The sequence below is a fragment of the Carya illinoinensis genome, chromosome 5, assembly GCF_018687715.1.
Source record: "Carya illinoinensis cultivar Pawnee chromosome 5, C.illinoinensisPawnee_v1, whole genome shotgun sequence".
NCBI classification, from domain to species: domain Eukaryota; kingdom Viridiplantae; phylum Streptophyta; class Magnoliopsida; order Fagales; family Juglandaceae; genus Carya; species Carya illinoinensis.
In genome coordinates, this window is record NC_056756.1 from 18,341,250 (window position 1) to 18,362,102 (window position 20,853).

The 20,853-nt window shown below is 38.2% G+C and overlaps 1 protein-coding gene across 2 annotated transcripts; it reads right to left on the bottom strand.

Annotated features, from left to right (window-relative positions):
• Nucleotides 1–10,721: 10,721 nt before the first annotated feature.
• Nucleotides 10,722–20,283, bottom strand: LOC122310725 (disease resistance protein RPV1-like). 2 transcript variants are annotated; one of them, XM_043124847.1, is made up of 6 exons: nucleotides 19,712–19,840; nucleotides 19,320–19,428; nucleotides 15,493–16,600; nucleotides 13,667–14,077; nucleotides 11,902–13,518; nucleotides 10,722–11,763 (listed from the first exon to the last, which is right to left on the bottom strand). In XM_043124847.1, the coding sequence occupies exons 3-6, from the start codon at nucleotides 16,468–16,470 to the stop codon at nucleotides 11,122–11,124; spliced, it is 3,648 nt and encodes a 1,215-aa protein (XP_042980781.1). In that variant the 5' UTR covers nucleotides 16,471–16,600; nucleotides 19,320–19,428; nucleotides 19,712–19,840; the 3' UTR covers nucleotides 10,722–11,121. The 2 variants fall into 2 exon arrangements, with proteins under 2 accessions (XP_042980781.1, XP_042980780.1); XM_043124846.1 differs by lacking the exon at nucleotides 19,320–19,428 and having other exon boundaries at nucleotides 19,712–20,283.
• Between the last annotated feature and the right edge of the window lie 570 nt (nucleotides 20,284–20,853).

The following is a 20,853-nucleotide window of genomic DNA, read 5'->3' on the forward strand; positions in this document are numbered from 1 at the left end:
TTAAAGCCAATAGGCTACTGCCAAGAGGTAAGTTAGTTAAGATCAAAGTTTTATTAGCTTCAAGAGCATTGATTTCAGCTGCCATTGCATCCCTCTTGTTAGTGTATATATTTGTATCTTAGAATATACCTAGAATATTAGATCATATCCTTAATTTCTTGGAATTATGGTTAGAATCTTTATTATTAGTTGTATTTCCTTATTTGTTTTGGCCATATTCAACTATATATTGGCATCCTTTTGTATAATTTGATACACACAGAAATATACACTTCTATGATTCTCCAAAATTCTCTATGTTTAAACATGGCATCAAAGCCACCATTCTGAGTTTATTTTGTCTATGCAAGCTGTTCCTCTGGTGTTTCTCTCTTCAACATTAGCAATTGGCATTCTCTGAACTTGACAGCGGGCTTATCACGAATTTACATTTGGTTTTCACTCAAATTTTCGTCAACTTAGATCATAGAAGGACTTTTGAGAATTTTAGTGTTGTTTTTGTGTCAAATGCTTCCCGTTCTACTGTAGCACACGCCTCCATGCGCTACTCCAACATTCTGTATGTCACCCCCACTTGCCACATGCACCTTACGCGCCACACATCACTCCTACAGCCTAGCCTGTTTCCAGCCCAGCTTGTCCAGCCCCAGCTAGGGTTGGTGCATAAAAGGCCTGGAGCCGATCCGTCCGAATGATCCAAAATTGGCCCACCCAACAAAAGTCAGGTTCATTGGGTTAAGTTGAAGAAACAAGTTGGCTTCACCTATATTTGGTTGGAACCGAAGACCGATAAACATGTTTTGAATTTAGTTCCTCCTCATAACCTAGCTTCGTAAGCGTTCGTCATCTACATTTTTTGTTGCTGTTTGTCATCACAATTCGTGGTCGTCATTCATCATCACAACTCATGGTCTCTGTTAGCCGCATCATCCCCTTTGTTTCTTCTCCATGAGGTCCACATCATCCTCTCTGTTTTGTCTTTTGGGTTTGCTAGCAGATTACATGCAACAATATTCTTTTTTTGGTTGTTGCTCAATTCCCTCTATGAAAGGTCTATTTTGCTCTGCTTAATCATCAAGTAGCTAGGGAATGCTTTTTTTTTTTATGGTTGCTCGATTCCCTCTATGTAATCCTCTTTTTGGTCCACCTGCCTTTTTGCATAATTCAATATAGTTTAATGGACTTTGAGAGACTGTAAGATCTGTATGAGATTTGTTCCATAGGCTAGATGAGATTTGTCATTTGTGGAATAAAATCGGATTTCAATGATTTTCCTCGTGGGAGTATTGGGTGGTGGTGGGGTGGTGTTGTGTCATGTCGTATATTGCCTAGTAGAAATGCCTCTGCTGCCCATTGTTTCAATTGTTGTTTGGTTTCCAAGAAAATGTAAAAGGGGTAGGAAGCAATGAGTATTTTTCCTTGTTGTTTATAGCATTTTTCTCTTTTTTCTTTTTAATCTTAGCATTCTTGTAGAGATTTGTATGATGAAAATCTGTATGATGGAAATTGTAGATAATATTTGAACGTTGAAGCTTTGATCAGAATGGGTAAAGGTCCCTTTGCTGATGAAGATGAAAGAGGGCATTTTATTTTTTTTATTTTTTTTAATCATCAGTCCAGTCATAAGGGTTCGACTTGATTTTGTTTTTGACGAGACAGGACGGGTTGGGTTTGTGCCTTAAATAGAGATATTCGAGTTGGGTCGGGCGCAGACTCGATATTTTGAGCTCAGGTTGCAGGCCTAGCTAGCTCAAGCCTATTTCTAGTAAGATCCTTTCTTTTCTTTTCTTTTCTTTTTATTTTTTATTTTTTATTTTTTTTTTGTGGGCCCAAAATATGGAAGTTTTTCTTAGAGGATGAAAATTGTGGCGCTATATTTCTAGTGATATTCCTGCACCCAAGCAAAAAGATAATGAAGATTGGCACAATATTCATTATAAAATATTATCTTGGTTTATCAATACTTATATTCCATCCATCCATAGCCTACTTCCCAAGCTTGGTAATGCTAAAGCTGTTTGGGATTTTCTTGCTCAACAATACAACTGAACTCATGATGCTTCATTGTAGTTCCAGCTTGAGACTAAAGTTTATTAGATGCATCAGAAATCAGTTCAGTCCATTGCTTATTTATATTCTCAAGTTAATAATCATTGGGATTTTCTTGCTCAACGATACAACTGAACTCATGATGCTTCGTTGCAGTTCCAGCTTGAGACTAAACTTTATTAGATGCATCGAAATCAGGTTAGTCCCTTGCTTATTTCTATTCTAAAGTTGTCTACTGCAGATCCTCAGCTCACATGTTCTAAAGACATTAAGTTGTTTGCAACCTACCGTGATTGTCACAAATTTATGTATTTTATGATGGCACTTCGTGAGGATTTTGAATCTACTCGAGCATCTCTTTGGCATCGCACACCTCTTCTCTCTCTTGAGATTGTAGTTGTTAAACTTATCTCAGAAGAGAATCGTCGTTCAACCATGAAGATGCAAACTCAGGATTCAATTGTTGCTACCATCCCTAAGACTACCTTTGGGTCTTCTTCAGTCTCAGGCTGTTTTCCTTCTCAGTTTTCAAAGACTGTCTTCTGCAAATACTGCAAATGCCCTGGTCACTCTATTATGGAATGCCGTAAATTACAGAACAAAAATCAGTCTCAAGCCCCCTTGTTGCAAGCTGCTGCAGTGGCTCTAACTGCTACTTTTGCTCTTAAGTCTACTGCTAAGCCTTCTTCAGTGTCCACTACTCTCACTACTGCTAACATTAAGACATTAATTCATCAGGTTTTATCCCAGTTTTCTAGTGCTTTGTCTCTCACCTCAAGTAAATCTCATTGGTTCTTTTATTTTGCATGTTGTAATCACATGACCTCTGATTCCACCATTTTTTCTCAAAAATCTACTTTGTCACCCAATCCTATCATATATACTATTGATGGTTCTCATTTATTGTTAGTCACATTGGGTCCATTTTCTCCGTTACTTTATTTTTTGACAACACCCATCTTGTTCCCAAGTTGTCCTTAAACCTCATTTCTGTTGGTCAACTTTATAAATTAGGACTTAAGCTTACCTTTTCTAATGCTGGTGTTGATGTGTAGGATCTATAGACGGGTCAACTTATTGGGACAGGCTGTAAGATTGGACGTACGTTTGAGCATTCTTCTTTGCAGCTTCCATCCCATTTGTCTTACTTCATTTTTGCTACTACTATCTCTTCCCAGTTATGGCATTCTTAACTAGGTCATAACTCTCTACCTCGTGTTCGTCTTTTGGCCTCTCAAGGTCACCTAGGTTCTATAGGGTTTGAGTCTTTTGATTGTGTCTCCTGTCAACTTGAAAAAAAAAACTCATTTACCTTTTCATATAAGTGAATCTTTTTTTACTGCACCTTTTGATTTGATTTACTCTGATATTTAAACACCTGCACCCACTCTGACTGAGGGGGGATCTCGTTATTTTGTTATCTTTGTTATGATTATTCTCGTTATACATGGCTATACTTGATATAGCATCGATCTGAGCTTGTTCTTATTTACCAAACTTTTCACAAAATGGTACAAACTCAATTTTCTCATACCATTAAAGTTTTTCATTCAGATAATGCCATGAAATACAATGAAAAAACTCTCCTTAAGTTCCTGAATCAACAAAGCACACTGTCACATCATTCTTGTTCATATATCTCTCAACAAAATGGTCGTGCAAAATGAAAATATCGTCATATCCTTGATATTGTAAGAGCTATTTTACTTTTTGCTTCTTTACCCAAAAAGTTTTGGGGTGAAGCTGCTCTTACTGCTGTGTACACAATCAATCGGATACCTTCACCTATACTTCACAACAAATCTCCTTATGAGCTTCTCTATAGTATGGTTCCTATTTATTCCTTACTTTGAGTTTTTGGTTGTGCCTGTTTTGTTACTCCCTCCTCATGAACGGATCAAACTTGAACCCTGTTCTCGGTTATGCTATTTTCTTGGTTATGGCTTAACTCAAAAAGGTTATCGTTGTTATGATCCTATCTCCAAACGTCTTCAAGTCTCTTGTCATGCGGAGTTTTGGGATCACAAACCATTTGCTAGTATATCCACGTTCTCCCCTACTTCCTCTACCCACTCACTCATATTCATTGATCCCTCTATTGCTCTATTTTCTGACTCTTTTGCAGAGATTCCAAACTCCTCACACAGTTCGTCCACTGTTGCACCCAATGCAGTTGATGTGTTTGATGGACCACCTACAACATCACCTATTCCTTAATCTTCTCGACTCCCTGAACCTCATTGTTCGAATCGGGTAAGTGTTCCTCCTACTTATCTTCATGATTATTACTATTTCTCTGTCCTTGCCACCCTCCACGAACCTCGCAATTATCGTGAGGCTTGTACTAACCCTCTTTGGCAGGAAGTTATGTCTGATGAATTAAATTCTTTTTTCAAAACACGTACTTGGGATCTGGTGGACTTGCCTCCTAGTAAAGCTACGGTGGGATGCAAGTGGATTTATAAAATCAAGACTCAGGCAGATGGATTAGTTGAACACTACAAGACTCAACTTGTTGCAAAGGGGTTCACCCAGGAGTATGGGATTTACTATGAGGAGACTTTTGCTTCTGTTGCTAGACTTACTTCTATCAGATCTTTACTTATAGTTGCTACTGTCTGGTGTTGGGAACTTTTTCAAATGGATGTTAAAAACGCCTTCCTTAATGGTGATCTTATTGAAGAAGTTTACATGCAGCCTCCACCTAGCTATGAGCATCCTCCACATAAAGTTTGTCGTCTTCGTTGCACATTTTATGGGCTCAAACAAGTTCCCCGTGCTTGGTTTGAGAAATTTCAGTTAGTGGTTTCTCAACAATGCTTTCTTTCTAGCCCATATGATTTTGCACTCTTTCTTCACACTACTGGGCATGTACTATCCTTCTTCTTCTCTATGTAGATGATATGATTATTACTAGTGATGATATTGCTAGTTTTCAAGATCTTCAAACTTATCTTAGTCAGAATCTTGATATGAAGGATTCGGGACATCTTAAGTTCCTCGACCTTGAAGTTACTTCGAGTCAGGATGGTTATTATCTCACTAAAGCCAAATATGCCTTTAGTCCACTTAAGTATAATACTAAGCTCTTGGCCACTAATAGTTCTCCACTTGCATATGCAACACTTTATCGATAGTTAGTTGGCAGTCTCATTTATTTTACTGTCACTAGACCTGACATTTCATATTTTGTTCATCTAGTCAGTCAATTTATGAGCACGCCTCAATCTACCCATTTTACTGCGGTTCTTCAAATTTTACACTACATCAAGGGTGCTTTATTTCATGGTTTGCACTTCTCATCCCACTCCTCTCCAGAGCTCCAAGTTTATTCTGATGCAGATTGGGCTCGTGATCCTATTGATCATCGCTCCACCACTGGTTATTGCTTCTTAATTGGTATTTCTTTGATTTCATGGCATAGTAAGAAACAGTCCGTTGTTGCCCGTTCTAGCACTGAGGCTGAGTATCGTGCCCTCACTGATACAACTTCTGAACTTTTGTGGTTACATTGGCTTCTACAAGATATGGGTGTTCCTCAATCAATAAGTTTTCCTCTTCACTGTGATAATCGTAGTACCATCCAAATTTCACATAATGATGTGTTTCACGAGCGTACTAAACATATTGAGATTGATTGTCACTTTATCCACCACCATCTTCAGCATGGTATCCTTCAATTACACTCAGTTTCTTCTGAATATAATATTGCTGACATTTTTACAAAATCACATACACCTGGTCGACTCGGTGATCTTATTTTCAAACTCCAGTTGACTTCGCCACCAAGAGTCTGAAGGGGGGATGTTAGCGTATATATTTGTATCTTAGGATATATCTAGAATATTAGATCATATCCTTAATTTCCTGTAATTATGCTAGATTAGAATCTTTCTTATTACTTGTATTTCCTTATTTTCTTTGGCCATATTCAACTATATATTGGCCTCCTTTTGTATGTATAGTTTGATATACACAGATATATACACTTCTATGATTCTCCAGAATTCTCCCTATTTCAACATCTCCAATGGGGATATGTGATGGCTTGATGAAAGAATTTGGGTTCATAAAGGGAATCAATAGAGGAACAAAAATTCTTCTAAGAGGAAGAAATTTAGAATATGGCAAATATGAAGAAATGGGGTAAGGAGTACCTGAAACTGAAGAACCATCAACTAGAGGAGAAGTAGTAACTTTATTATTTGATATCAAGGAACAATGATAGTGCTACAAGTAATCAGGTGGTCTTCTATTTCTTATAGACTTACGAATAGGAATTTGTGGTGATGAATTCTGAGATATATCAGACTGAATGGGTGGATAAGTGTTTGAAGAATGAAAAATTGAAGCATCTGAAAGAGGGACTGGTAGAACAAGGTTTGGACATGAGAAGAATTCTGTGTTTCAGAAATAAGATGGTGATAAGGTGAATCTGGTTTGAAAGGAAAAAGATGTTCCTAGAATAGGACATCTCTAGAAATAATGATTTTATGGGTGTGAAGATTATACATTTATGTGCTAAAATAGGTGTGGGAATTCTGTTTATAAGATAAACATAAGTGAGAACACAATTGCTCCTAAATTGCAAAGAAATATTTGATTGAAAATGAAAAGATCTAGCAACATTAAGGATATGTTAATGTTTTCTTTCAACAATAGCATTTTATTGAGGAGTCTAAACACAACTGTGTTGGTGTAAAACTCCTTTACTAGTAAAAAAAGACTTCATATCAAACTCTAAAACATTATTAGTACGAATTGTTTTGATTTTAAAATTAAATTGAGTTTCCACAAAAAAAGAAAAAAAAATTGTAGATATGAACATGTCTTAGACTTGGATTTAAGTAAATATAACCAAGTACATTGACTATAATAATCTACTTTAGTGAGAAAAAATCTGAAACCATCATATGAGGTAATTGAAGAAGGCCCCCAGACATCACAATGAATGAGTTCAAAAATAGAACTAGAAGTTGATGAACTTAAAGGAAAATGAAGTCTTTTCTGTTTAACAATTGGGCAAACATCACATTGACTATTATTTAGAGTTGTAAAGAAAGAAATATCAAAACACAAATCATGCAGTCTAGAATCAGAAATATGTCCAAGACAACAATGCCAAATGTGAAAACTGTTTTTGACAGAATTACAATGAGAAAATGTAATTGAATTACAATAAATAGAGGTGCCTAGAACTTGCAGTAAATGGTATAAACATTGAGAATGTTTAGCTACTCCAATGGTCCTGAATATAACAAAAGCCACCTAAGAACAATAGGAAACAAAATAACTGTGAAGTTAACTTGCTAACTGAAATGAGATTAAAGGTAAATGTAGGAACATATAGAACATCAGTTAGAATTAGAGAATCAAAAAGTCTAATCGTGCCCATAAGTGTAACTTGAATACAAGAAGCATTAGGCAATTTCACATATATATTGACAGGGTTGGTAATGAAGTAAAAAGATGAAGGGGACCAATCATATGGTCAGTGGCTCCAGAATCAAGAATCCAAGACTATTGATGAAATGCAATAGTATCAACAGCAAATAAAGCAAAAGACTGTTAAAAATCAGTCAGGGAAATACCTGAAAAGGATGGTACAGACAAGGGTAAAGGTGTAGGTAGAGAAGTGGATGGAACTGTACGCTTGATTCACAAAAGAATGGTTAGTTTGATTATTTTGAAGAAATGTAAGGAGCTGTTGACATGGCTCTTGCGAAAATGGAAAATTTGGAACCATAACTGGATCTGAAACAGATTGGCTAGTAGTGGCCTGATGATTAGCATTAGGGTTTCTGGTCTTTGCTTTGTATCCATGGATATTATGGTATTTATCAGCCGTATTACCCGATAAACCACAATGAATATAATAAGGCCATTCCTTACGATTTACAAGTTGTTTTCCATTTTGGGCTCCAACAAAACCTTTCATATTGCTAGAATCATGATTAGTCAACATAGCAACATCATTACAAGATAAAGAATCAGAAACAATCTCTCTTTGTTTTTCTTCTTGAAGAATAAGAGAAAACACCTTATTAATCGGAGGAAAAAGGGTCATAAAGTAAGATCCGACTTCATAGATGAGTGTAAGACTCATTAAGCCCCATCAAGAGTTACAGGACATAGTCCTCTTGTTGATATTCAACAATTTGTTTGATAGCTCCACAAGAACAAGGAGGTAGAGGTCGAAAATGGAACATTTCTTCCCATAAACTTTTCAATCAAGGAAAATAAGAACTTACAGAGGTGTTTTCTTGAATCAAGGAGGCAATAGCTTTCTAGATCTAGAAAATACGAGGCCGATTGCTTTAAGCAAATCTCTCCTTCATATCATTCCACATCTCTTCACGTTATCGATGTAAATGACAAAGGAGGCGATTTTTTAGGGCTCGACAGAAGGGAAGGATAAAAGAAGTTGGTAAGCATGGGATAAAATTTGTCTTCCAGAGGAGGAAGGTGGCTTGGAAATTAAAAGGTTGGATGAGACTCAACACTCCCTTCATGTAAAATTTGTGTGGAAATTGCTTCATGAGAATTCCTTATGGTCGAATTTTTTTCGAGCCAAATATGTGAAAAATAATCACATTTCGCTCGTTGATGCGAATAAGGGTTCCAGGAATTGGAAAATGGTTGCTAAGTGTTTGCCTTTGGTTCTTAATCTTTCACATTGGAAGATTAAAGAAGGTAAAATATTGTTCTGGTATGATAAATGGTCAGATGAGGGTCCTTTAATTAATCACTATACCAATGTTACATATCCAAAAATAACTGTCAAAGAATGTAAACTGGAGGATGGCTGGAATATTGATTGTATTTGTCAACTAGTGGGTTTTGATAATGTTTTGGCCGTGGTAGACAGTTTAGAAAGAAATAAACTTGGGATTGATATTTTGGTATGGATTGAGACTGTGGATGGCAATTTCTCAACCAAAAGTGCTTGGAGTCATATTCGTTTCCAAGCACCAAAAGTGGCTTGGTTGGCTGGGTATGACATCCATCATTACCAAAGAAAATTTCAGTAATGGTCTAGAAGGCTTTTCACAATGCCTTGAGCGTAGATGATCGAGTCCATAAACTTGGTATTCCAATTGTATCGAGATGCAATTGTTCTTCAACAGGGGGTATGAAGATTTGAACCATGTTTTGGCTATTGGTGATTTTGCAGAAAGGATATGGCTGTGGGTTTCTCTTTCTATTAGCGTGATTTCTATGCGATGTTATGGGTGGCAGGTTAGAGTAGAGAGCTAGTTCCGGAAGGCCAAAAAGAATTATCAAGTCGGGTCACTTGTTGGTTTTATTCCTTGCATTTTGATTTGTTGTCTTTGGAATTGGAGATGTAAAGCAAGGATGGAAAATAAGGAGTCGATGAGGTCTACCTGGGCAAAAATCAAATATTGGGTTGGATAGTTGGGGGAAAAGCTTAAGGGAGGTGATGGTTGCAAGACTCTGATGAAACAATTTTATCAACTTTCAAGTTGCCGATTAAACAGGTTTGTCGCAATACTCCTAAGCTGGTAAGGTGGATGCCTCCTAATGTAGGTAGATTTAAAATCAATGTTGATTGATGGTAGCTACCTTGGCAATTCAGGAATGATAGGGGCTAGGGGGTTATTCGAAATTCTTATAGTCAAGTGCAGTTGGCTTTTGTGGCTCACCTTGGTGAAGGAAGTAACAATAAGGTGGAACTAATGGGTCTTCTATATGGATTGTGGCTTACAAAATTTCTTGGTATTTATAATATTGACATAGAAATGGATTCTTTGTTGGTTGTAAATTGGTTGCAGAATAAAAGATGTGCAGTCTGGTATCTAGAAGATTTTTGGGAGGAGGTTCAAATGATGTTGGCGACTTTGGATGTGAACATCAATCATATTTGTCGTGAAGGAAATTTGTCAGGAGATCTTCTTGCTAAAATAGGGGCGGAAGGGTGCACGGCTACTTGGGATAATGTTGTTGATTTTTCAAGATTTCTCAAAGGGTCTTTGAGATTGGAAAAATTGGGTTGTCAAAATGTTCAGTTTTAATTCGTTGGTTTTGTTTTGGATTTATTTCTCATATTTTTTAGTTCCGTCTTTGATGTTTTCACAATATTTTTCCGCCACAAGTGAGGGTTTTTAATAAAGGTTTGGAGGTGCCGCCCTCCTTCTCAAAGAAAGACAAATGAGACGTTTTCTTTCGACAAATCATTGAGTAACCAAAAAGAATAACAGTATTACAACAAATCCAAGGATTATACGTCGGATCGTTCTCAACAGGCAACGACAAGGCACCATCAACAAAATAGAATTTGTTTTTGACGATAAAAGCCATTGACATGAATCAATTCCATGTGAGGTAATTATCTCCAGTTAGTAGTTGGCAGACAAGCTTCACTCCAGGATGATCACCACTTTGAAGATAGTATGGATTCAAATAATCCACAGACGAATGAGTGGCAAAAGCATAAGAAGAAGACAATTCGTTGGTAGGAATGGGCATGATGGCACTTTAGTGGTTTAGGGTTTCATCTAATACCATGATAAGAAGGAAATGAAGTGAGGAAAACCGAAAGGAGCAAATGAAAAGAATTCTAGAATGTTGTATTGAAAATGAATGTACGCGGAAATATAAAGCAAAGCAAAAAATAACTAGGGTACACTTTAAGCTAACTTTGCACTCGAGTATACGTGAGTAAAATCTAAAAATAAGTAAAATCTATAAATAAAATTATACAATAACTGGTAATACAAATGAGAGGAATTTTGATGGTTTGCACTCTTGGATAGTAAATCAAACTCCTTAATACTCTACCACTCAAATTATTCAAATGTCATTTCTTTCTAGCAACTTAGCGCCTCAGGCTCAGAAACACATCCGGCCCCTTTAACGCTAGAATGGTTATGCATCAGATTAAATATATAAATCTGATGCATAAGTTTACTACCTACCTTATTTTATGAGCAGTAATTTCTACGGTTTGTTTCTCTGTCCCTCCCTCTGTTTTTTTCCAATTTATAACATTCTCATCAAACAATGCAGACGCTGGGAAAATGAAGAATACAAAGTAGCCGCTGCTGCTGCTTCTTAAAAACAAAAGCACCCTCGAACAAGCCGCATAAAGCCCCACCTAAAGGACTTTCTGTCTCTTTCTTCTTGTTCCTCAATCTCTTGTGCTTGGCTTTCTACTTCACGACCAGATTCAGAGACGTGATCTTCCTCTCCAAGAGAGCTGAAAAACTTTGCTAGCTTTTCTGAAATGGATAGTTGGCTTTCACGCAATGATTCTTCATCAACTTCATAATCATCCTCACCTTCAAAAATCAAATAAATCCCCCACTTTTTCATCTCAACCCCCTTGATGAATGGCAGGTCTTGCTGTGTCACTTGTATCTTATAACCATCCATCAACTGAGTTACTAAAGGGCGATAATCATGAAAACGACACAAGTAAAGATTATCTTCGTCCACCTTTGGGACCTCTAACTCCAGCATTGTAGTGTATATAGGTTGATTCAGTTTGGTAATATATGCTCGTATACCACATTTCAAAGGGAGTCGATCTCTTAACTCATCTTGTATTTGATTGTTGACAGAGACAACAACACCTATTATCACACCTTTGATCGCACGGTTCTTACGTTCTGAAAATGTAACCACCTCTCCAGAAAACCAGTCTGGAATTTTGCTTCCTGGCATACTCAGATAGCATAAATTCCTCAAACAAACCTGCAATATTATTTCCCATTAGAAATAAAACCTTTGTTGCTTCAATTATTTGTAAAATGAAGGGGGATAATAAAAGGAGCAACATCTGAGTCTAGAGACAACAATGGCTTGAGTGCACAAATACAGAGGAGAAAGAACCTTAGAAAGCCTTTTTCTTACTGCGGACGAGCATGTTCTGCAACCAGTCATGATCAACCTTCTCAAGGACTTCAAGCCTTCAAGGCCTGGAATATCCACCACCTTGTCACAGTTCGTAAGGTTCAGCTCCCACAAGCTTTCCAGGTTAGAAAGATCAGACACCGTGTCCAATGCTGTACAGTTTGCAACATTCACCTTCACCAAGCTCGAGGGAAGTGGAGGAAGAGACGTGAGCTCTTTGCAGTCGGGCAATAAAAGCTCTTTGAGTAGCGAGAGGCCCCTTAAGCTTGATGGAAGGCTGAAGAAATCATTGTGGCCTAGATTCAAATTCTGCAATGATGACAACTTTTCAAAATCATTAGGGATTCTACCACGTAGCTTCCAAGCTCGAGCATCCAGTTCTTGTAGCGAGCATAAATTGGAAAAAGAAGTCGGAAGTCTGACTGGATTAGGTTCCTCTTGTGCAGTTGCAGTTACAATCTCCTCAGGAATTCTGTTTCTAGCTAACTCCTGAGGAGGGTCCTTGCCCATTTCTAATCTCTTTAAACTTGAAAGCATCCCAAAGCTTTCAGGTAGTTCTGTCACAGCAGTTTCTGCCATCATCAAGGACTCCAAAGACTTCAAATTTCCTATTGAAGCAGGAAGTTCATGGAGCTGGGTGCATTTAGTCAATCCTAATGAAACAAGATTTTCCAGCATCCCTATGGATGCTGGCAATTCAGAAATGTTGGCATTGTGTATGTTCAAAGTGGTAAGGGCCAACAGATTTCCAAGTGATTTTGGTAAAGATATAAGATCTTTGCAGTTACTCATCTCAAGCTTCCTCAGCATTTTCAAGGCACCAATCTGATCCGGCAAATTTTTTATTGATGTCTTATCCAATTGAAGCTCAACCATAGAAGCTAGTCCTTCAATTGAATCAGGCAAATTACTCAGACACCGACAGTTTCCAACTAACAAGTGTTTCAAATATAATAATGAACCAACGGAATCAGGCAGTTTATGGATTGCACAACCATTAAGGAGAAGTTCTGACAATGATATGAGAGTGCCAACAGAATCTGGAATTGAAGTGACTGATTTACAATCCGTTAAACTTAGTTTCTCAAGGTTTAATAAATTTCCAACAGACTCAGGTACTTCTTCTACTGCAGAATGATTAAGTGAGAGTTCTTTCAGGGAAGAAAGCTTTCCAATGCAGTTGGGAAGTTTGGTTAAGAACCGGCAACCGTTGAGTTTAAGCTTTTTGAGCTGTGTAAGGTGGAATATTGATTCAGGTAGCTCTTGTATAGCAGTGTTATCAACATGAAGTTCTTTCAGAGATCTCATGTCACCTATGTCCACTGGTAACCTTTTCAATTTTGAGCAGCCGGAGAGGATAAGGTTCTCTAGATTTTTTAGGCCAGAGACTTCAGCAGGAAATTCAACAAGGTTCCAGCAACTGCTCAGGTTCAAATGAAGTAATGTACTCAAGTTTCCAATTGATTCATGAATCTTAATTAGGCTGTGACAATGCTCAAGATCAAGCTTTTCCAATTTTTGATGTCCAGAGAAATCTGGAGTAGCAACAAGATTATGGCAGCCACGGAGATTCATAACCATCAATTTCTCAGCTACCTGGCCAACAAGAAGTATAAAAGAAACAGTCATAAAGAACTAGGAAAAAAAGTGCGAGCACAAAACACTCTAAACATATTAAACTAGATCATGAACATCCAAGTCTTGGTTGAAAACCAAACTTGTGCAGCAGACAAGTGAAGCGTACCTGGTTACTGTACCTGCACCACACTCGTTCAATTTTACTTTCTGAGAGGTCAAGGACAGCAAGTTCCCGAGGACAAAAATCGGAAGGAAGACTTTTAAGTGGACATCCTTTCCATTGCAGGAACTTCAGTTGTGCAGGCATATACTTATACCTTCCTACCAATCTTGTATAATTGATTTGCAGAAGTCTTAGACTAGACATAGATTCAAAAGACTTCGTGTATAGTGTTACCTCCCTCTCTCTCTCTGCTTTAGTTTCAGGACACTTATTCCTTTCTTCCAAGTATGTCAACAGAGAGGTAAAATTGGGCGACCTTTTAAAATTTTCCCAAGAAATTCTGTCACCGCTTTCATCCTTTATAAAGGGCCCCATTTTAAAGTCTAGCACGATCCCTTCTATACATTCTGTTCCCTGTTATCAAAAGGAAACTTCTTTAAACAATTCTGTACAAACTTCTTTACAATACTTGCAAAACATCCCACAGATTTTTAACGTTTCCTGCAGAAGTAAACTCTTTTCCTTATTAATGGTACTCTTTTCCTAATTAATGGTACAGTGAATACAGTGTGAAGATTTAAGCTTGAGATTTTTTTTTTTCGTCTCCCAAAGTTTATCATTAGGGAAAAGCTCCTAACAGGATGGGTGAAAACCCATTTTTAACACAGGCCAATAAAATTCTGCCATGTAAGACATTCAATAAATTTCTATCTACACTCAGGTATACCAGATTACTTGCTTCTCTTCCCTCTCTTCTCTCTTTCTCCCTTCCCTGCCCAACTGCAACATCCCCCCTCTCTCTCTCAAATATACTCCTCTCTCTCTCTCTCAATTAAACAAATGAAGCACAAATTCAGCACAGGGGTTGAAAAATAATAAAATTAATAACCACCCACCCACCTTAATACTATTCCCAGGCGAAAGAAGAATTGAATAAACTACCGCAAGGAACTCCCTAACAAAATGAAATCACTTTCAGACCCGTTAAAACATTTTAAAACAATAATCCCGATTTTTCAATGCGTAAAACGTCTCTTGACATATCTTCATTGTCTTGCCTAGAAATAATCGAACGCCCAATATTCTAGAGCCTGTACTTTTAACTCCTTCGAGATTTAACTCCATGCTGTCCATTTGATTTGTGAGGCAAAGCTTCAAAGTAAAATATGTGCATGAGCTCTATTCAATGGCGTGGCAAGCTGCAATTCGGACAGGCAGCTAGAGAGAATGTATTTTAAAGCAAGAGAGAGGGGGAGGTTGCAGTTGGGTGGAAGAGGGAGAAAGAACACATTAAAAATGGGTAAACAATGAATTTTGTGCTTAATTTGTTTAATTTAGAGAAAGAGAAGTGTATTTTAGAGAGAGAAAGTATTGTTGAGAGAGTATTTTAGAGAGAGAGAGGGGAAGTTGCAGTTTTTTTTGGTTTTTTTTTGTTTTGGGGGAGGGAGGGAGGGAGGGGGGTGGTGGAAGAGAGAAGATGGAGAAGAGGGAAGAGAAGCAAGTAATCTAGTATACTTGAGTGTAAAGGGAAATTTATTAGATGTCTTACGTGGTAGAACTTTATTGGCCTTTGTTAAAAATAGCTTTTCACCCATCCTGTTGGGAGCTTTACCCTTATCATTATCAATCTTCACCAACTAGAAATCAGACACAAATACACTAAATAGAGTGCATGCAGTAACAGAAGCGGAGAACAAAATTATGGCACTCCTTTTTCAATCACGGAGACATTTCTGCATGCACCTCTTCTGGCACATGCGAGTATTTAGTTAGATCTATTATATCCATTAACAGAGGAAATGAAAAAATTCAATAAGAAGAGGCCCTACCTTCTCATTCTTCAAGACGGTCATGATTTCATCACGATCCCACAGTCTACTTCGACTATTGGGATATAGAGGGTTAGCATCTAGATCAATCTGTCTTCCCATGTCTTTAACTTGATCATGCATCCACAAAGTGTTGTCCTCTGTAATCTTGATGAGTGACCTTGTTATGAGGACTCTGACTGCTATCTCAGCCCTAAAACCGCAACCTTTCAATACATCAATTGCATCCTCTCTCTTCATTTCCATCTTTACGAGTAAACATGAAATGTCAAGGAATATACGCTTCTCTTCTGCATCTAACCCATCAAAACTGATCTTCAACACATCCTGTAGATGCCGTGGACAAATCCGTTTCAACCTTTGCAGAGCATCTTCCCATTCCTCTTTTCTCCTCTTATCCACCAAATGAGAACCAAATACTTCCAGAGCCAATGGCAAACCTCCAATAAGTGACACCATTTCCTTGGACAGGCTAAAAAATTCATCAATGGGTTTCTCTCTTCTCATTGCATGGTAGCTAAAAAGTTTTAGCGCGTCAGAGGAATCTAACTCTCTTACCTCATAAAATGCAGTGACAAGATGTTCATGTAGAACTTCACTGTCTCTTGTGGTAATGATGATTCTACTTCCTTCAGAAAACCATTCTCTTCTTCCAATGAGTGCTTCAAGCTTGCTTACATTGTCAACATCATCCAAAACAACAAGAACTCGCTTGTCATGAAGTACCTCTTTGATTGCAACAACAGAATACACAGGAGACTTACCCGAGGAAAGGTCACAGATAAGTTTGTTCTGAAGGGATACCAAATCTGCATCTTTTGCGGAATTCTCTCTTACTTTTGAAATGAAACTAAGGCAATCAAAATGACCAACAATTTTATTACAAAGAGCCTTAGCAAGGGTTGTCTTACCAACCCCACCCATCCCATATAATCCAAGAACTCGAATTCCATTGGATCTAACATCCAACAAACTCATTAATGTTTCAAGACAAGCATCAAGTCCAACTGTATATGAAGTCAGGCCCACTGGAGTATTGGCAAGTTCAGTCAACACCCTTTTGACTAAAGATTCAATCAACCGCGCTTTCGCCTCAGCATCGCTTTCACTAAGAAAAAACAATGAGCAACAAGGATGTGAATTATAAGACTTCAATAATCATTCCTATTACAGTAATACAAATTCTTTGAGCTCTTTAAGGCTTGCAGTGATACGAAGTCATTCCATATCTATATAGCATGTAGGATCAAAATCATATGCAGATAAACACATAATAGGTGAGAATAATATATGGAGTTTTGCCATACAGAAATTGGTGTGTGCACACCACTTAAATGGACCCATTATAACTTTAAAAAATCTAAAACACAATTATTTTTTAACATTGTTGATGTGGAAAGTTTTCACATCAACAACATACTCGATGTGTTAAAAAGAAGGTTTCTAAATAATTTTCTCTAATATATGAATTGGAAAATTGTTTCTCTAGAGCATTACTGTCACCTTAAATGAGGCCTGTGAGCTAATGCATCAAGTTCTGATTGACCAAATGATGATGTAAAAGTATCGGCTTCTATAACAACTAGTCGTTCACTCACAAGACGTGCACAAATAATGTATGACAGTATAATTACATGACCCTCATGCATTATTTGTCCAAAATTTTTATCACAGAGTCTAAAATAGAAAAATATTATCATGATCTTGAGGAATGAAAATATTATTATTTCTCAACAAACATCAAAATTAATCAGTAAGAATACATGAGTTTAAAGAAGAATACTTGGGGAAGCCAAATGAATAAATAAGGAAGAGTCAATGATTCAATAAGATGAATAGTCTTTGTACTCTTTGTTTAAAAAGTAATAATAAAAATAGAGAGGGGTGCTACACGCACCCTAAGGGGTGGGGTTGCCGCCTTGCCGCACCCCACCCCTGCATGGGGGGGGTGTTTGCCTCAGGAATCCGTTACCATATCCCGGAGGAAGGGTCCTGGTCCGTCCACCACCCCGTCCACCACCCACAGCCCACATCCGGAATGGGGAAAAAAAAAAAAAATTTGAATGATTCGAATAACACAAAAAATAAACAAAATCATACAAAAAATCCACAACAAGAAACAAAATACAAATCAAGACCATAATACAATACACATCAATAATTCAGATCGGAAACAACCGAAAAAACTTAAACTAGTAAAAAAAACTCACGGACTCGAAAAGAAGGAGCTGAGGAGGATGAGTAGCAGAACAGCGACTGCGATAGGGCAGCGGTGGCCATGGAGGAGAGAGAGAGAGAGAGAGAGAGAGAGAGAGAGAGAGAGAGAGAGAGAGAGAGAGAGAGAGAGAAGAGAGTCAGTCGCCGGGGGGGCGCAGGGGAGGATTTAGGGTTAAGTTAGCTCCCAAAAAAAACGACGTTGTTTCGGCGTTCATTTAAAACAATCGTTACCAAAACAACATCATTTTGGTAGCGAAGTATATATATGTATATATATGTTTTGGGCTAGGCTTCACCCCGCCCCTGCATGGGCAGGCAGTCAGTCACCTCCTAGGCAGGGCCAAGGCAGTAGACGACTGGGTGGCTGGGGGCGGAGCTAATAATAGAAAAGTTAAAGTAGTGGGAAAGCCAAAAAGACAACTAATGGAAATCAATAACCACTTAAAATCTCCATTGAATTAATAATTCATATATGGTTGGAAACTTTTCCTCTTCGAATCTTTTTATTTTTAAATTTTAGTGTAAAAAATTTAGTAGATTTATTGTAATAATAAGGACGATATAATAAAAGATCTTCTCAGCATACGAAGGGTTGGGATTGATCAATCAAATAAAATGAAAAAGTAGATGAAATGGTGACAGACTCATTGGTCAAAATGTTCTTGTCCTCGGCATTATAAACAGAGGCCAATCCCCGCCAGGGGAGGGGTTTGTAGCTTGAAATCCCTTGGAAATTTTTTCTATAAAACTGTGGCATTCTCTCTTAAAGAAGAAACAAAATAATATTAAAATATTTTTCTTTATAATATTTTTAATCAACTTTTCACTTATTTTCCAAAACTCAATAAAATATCTAAACTCAAACTATTTCATTACTATTTACATATCATTTCACTATTATTCACATAATTCTTAAATAAATCAAGCATCCAAACGAGCCCTTGGTCAAAAAAATGTGAGCATCAATCCATTACAGAAAAAATTTAGTTTCGTACTTTCTTCTCCATTAAATCAAATAGCTGAAATGAGATCTACACTCAAAGTTTCAGCAAATGTCATAAACTAAACTTATTTGTAATGGTAACATTCTTCCACAGTTTTTTCAAAGGATATTTAACAGGCAGATTTCAAATGTTGGGGTAAAATGTAAATTTATATATATATATATAGCTTAGGGTGCAAAATGAGGCCTTTTTATAGTTTAGGGTGAAAAGTGATCTCAATTTGTCAGTGAACAAGACAGATAAGGCCTGGAAACTAGATGCATGGAAATTGCAAGCAGAATTAAAAAGTTTACCCCTTGTGGAAATCAACAGTTGAGGATAAAAGGATATTAAAAGCTTAAAGCACATGTAATGAAACATTAAAAAGGGTAGTGAGGCTAAACATATAGAAATTTCTACCACAATTTTTTATTTTTTTGATAAGTTCTACCACAATTTTTTATAAGAAAAGAAATCCCTCACTAGTGGAAGTTTGACAGAATCTCCCCTCTCAAGAGCCGTAAAAGTTGCTGCCCAGAAATTGGCATTTAATACGTAACAACGGCACGAAGCATGGAGACCCCAAATGTTAGCACATAAAACACAGACCGAGGGGACACAGATTACCTTAAATTGAAGACCGAGGGGAAAGGCCCTCTTGAAGAAAAAGCCTTTTAAGGGTTGAAGGAAAACCCTTATCTTCCTCTTCGATACCCAGGTGAAGTATAATCTTAACCTAAAAAAGACATTAATTCAGGCTATTCAGCCCTGAGGCTCTAACGCTCGTCTCCGATTCAATCAGACATTGCAACGAAAAACTTTAGAGTCACAGGATACTCGTATAGACTCGCAACAACATGAAACACAATTAAGAACTTGAAAAAGGATGATTAGAAGGGTTTCGGCACGTGCATTATTTTTCTGTTAAGTGAATCTTGATAATCAGACTAGGGATTTTGAAAGAGTCCTTGTACTACTATTTGAAGGAAACAGGGCAAAGGGTATAGTTATATACATACCACCTCTTATCGAAAGGCCAACCAACAATTGCACCAGCCTTTTCCATAGCTTTCCTCCAGCACATAACCTTGTCCTTATCCGTATTTTCATGGTTTCTAAAGTGTTCTTCGAAAGGTCCCCTCTGTAGCCGAACGTCCGACGGGTTAACTCGGTAGAAGACGGGGAGAAGGAGTCTCCGGTACTCACTTATCTTGGAAAGTTCCTCCAGGCACCAATGCGAAGACGCGTAGTTCGGGGATATGATGGCGATGGAAGCGGCCGAGTCCTCGATGGCCTCGAACAGACCTGGCCGGATCTCGTCCCCACCACGCAAACCCTCATCGTCGAAGAAGACTCGAACGCCCTGTTTCTCCAGAGACTTGTAGAGGTCGTAAGTGAAGGTGTGGCGGGTGTCTTCGCCTCTGAAGCTCAGGAACACGTCCCACCGGTGCCTGAAGTCTGAAGCTGATGGTTCGGAAAAGGCGTTGACGTCCATTTCTTTTGCACTATTCGTCAGACTTTCTGAGATGGAGACCAGAATCCAATTGATTCAGGACGATGTGTTCTCTGCAGTACCCACGTTTATTTTGCATTAGAGTTCAGCTACGCATAAGCCACTGTAGCGGTGCACACTTTGCACTCACTACGTGGCGGTCTGTTTTTTTTTTTTTTTTTTTTTTTTTTTTTTTTTTTTTTTTACTTCCTAAGCAAAACGCACCGTTTGAAAATCAGTTTCAGATTTTATCCCCATTCGAAATCATCGCGCGAACTCCCTCCTCCCTCGACAGCAACCGGCGTGCACTTCCTCTACCCAGAGGCTCCGGGCGCCGCCGAGTATCTCCTCATCGCCACCGAGGGGCACTGCTCTGTCAGCCCAGCTCCGGCGCACAACCTACAGAACATATTTCAGAGTGGGTAAACGCGATCCGAAACTCGTGTAAACCCACGTCGTCACGACGAATCCGCGTCGGGGTTCCTCTGCCCAGGGCCACCTCGCGACGGTGTATCCATGTTCGACGGCAGCTCCAAACGGTGGTACGTCGGAAACCTGCTGCAAGTTTCGGCGACTTGATTGAACGCACGAAACCAGCGAGAACTGCCCCTAACTGCTCTGTTTCGGCCACGGTTTGCTGAGCTTGGTTGGTAAAAATTTTTCCATCTC

What these genes read in the sequence shown, in the direction of transcription:
- LOC122310725 (XM_043124846.1), bottom strand. Translation starts at nt 20,187, where the DNA reads ATGGACGTCAACGCCTTTTCCGAACCATCAGCTTCAGACTTCAGGCAC. An exon ending in TGGCCTTTCGATAAGAGGTG is followed by an intron (nt 16,601 to 19,711) that starts GTATGTATATAA and finishes GTTTTTTCTTAG; the next exon opens with TGAAAGCGATGCTGAGGCGA. An exon ending in TAAGAAAAAGGCTTTCTAAG is followed by an intron (nt 11,764 to 11,901) that starts GTTCTTTCTCCT and finishes ATAATATTGCAG; the next exon opens with GTTTGTTTGAGGAATTTATG.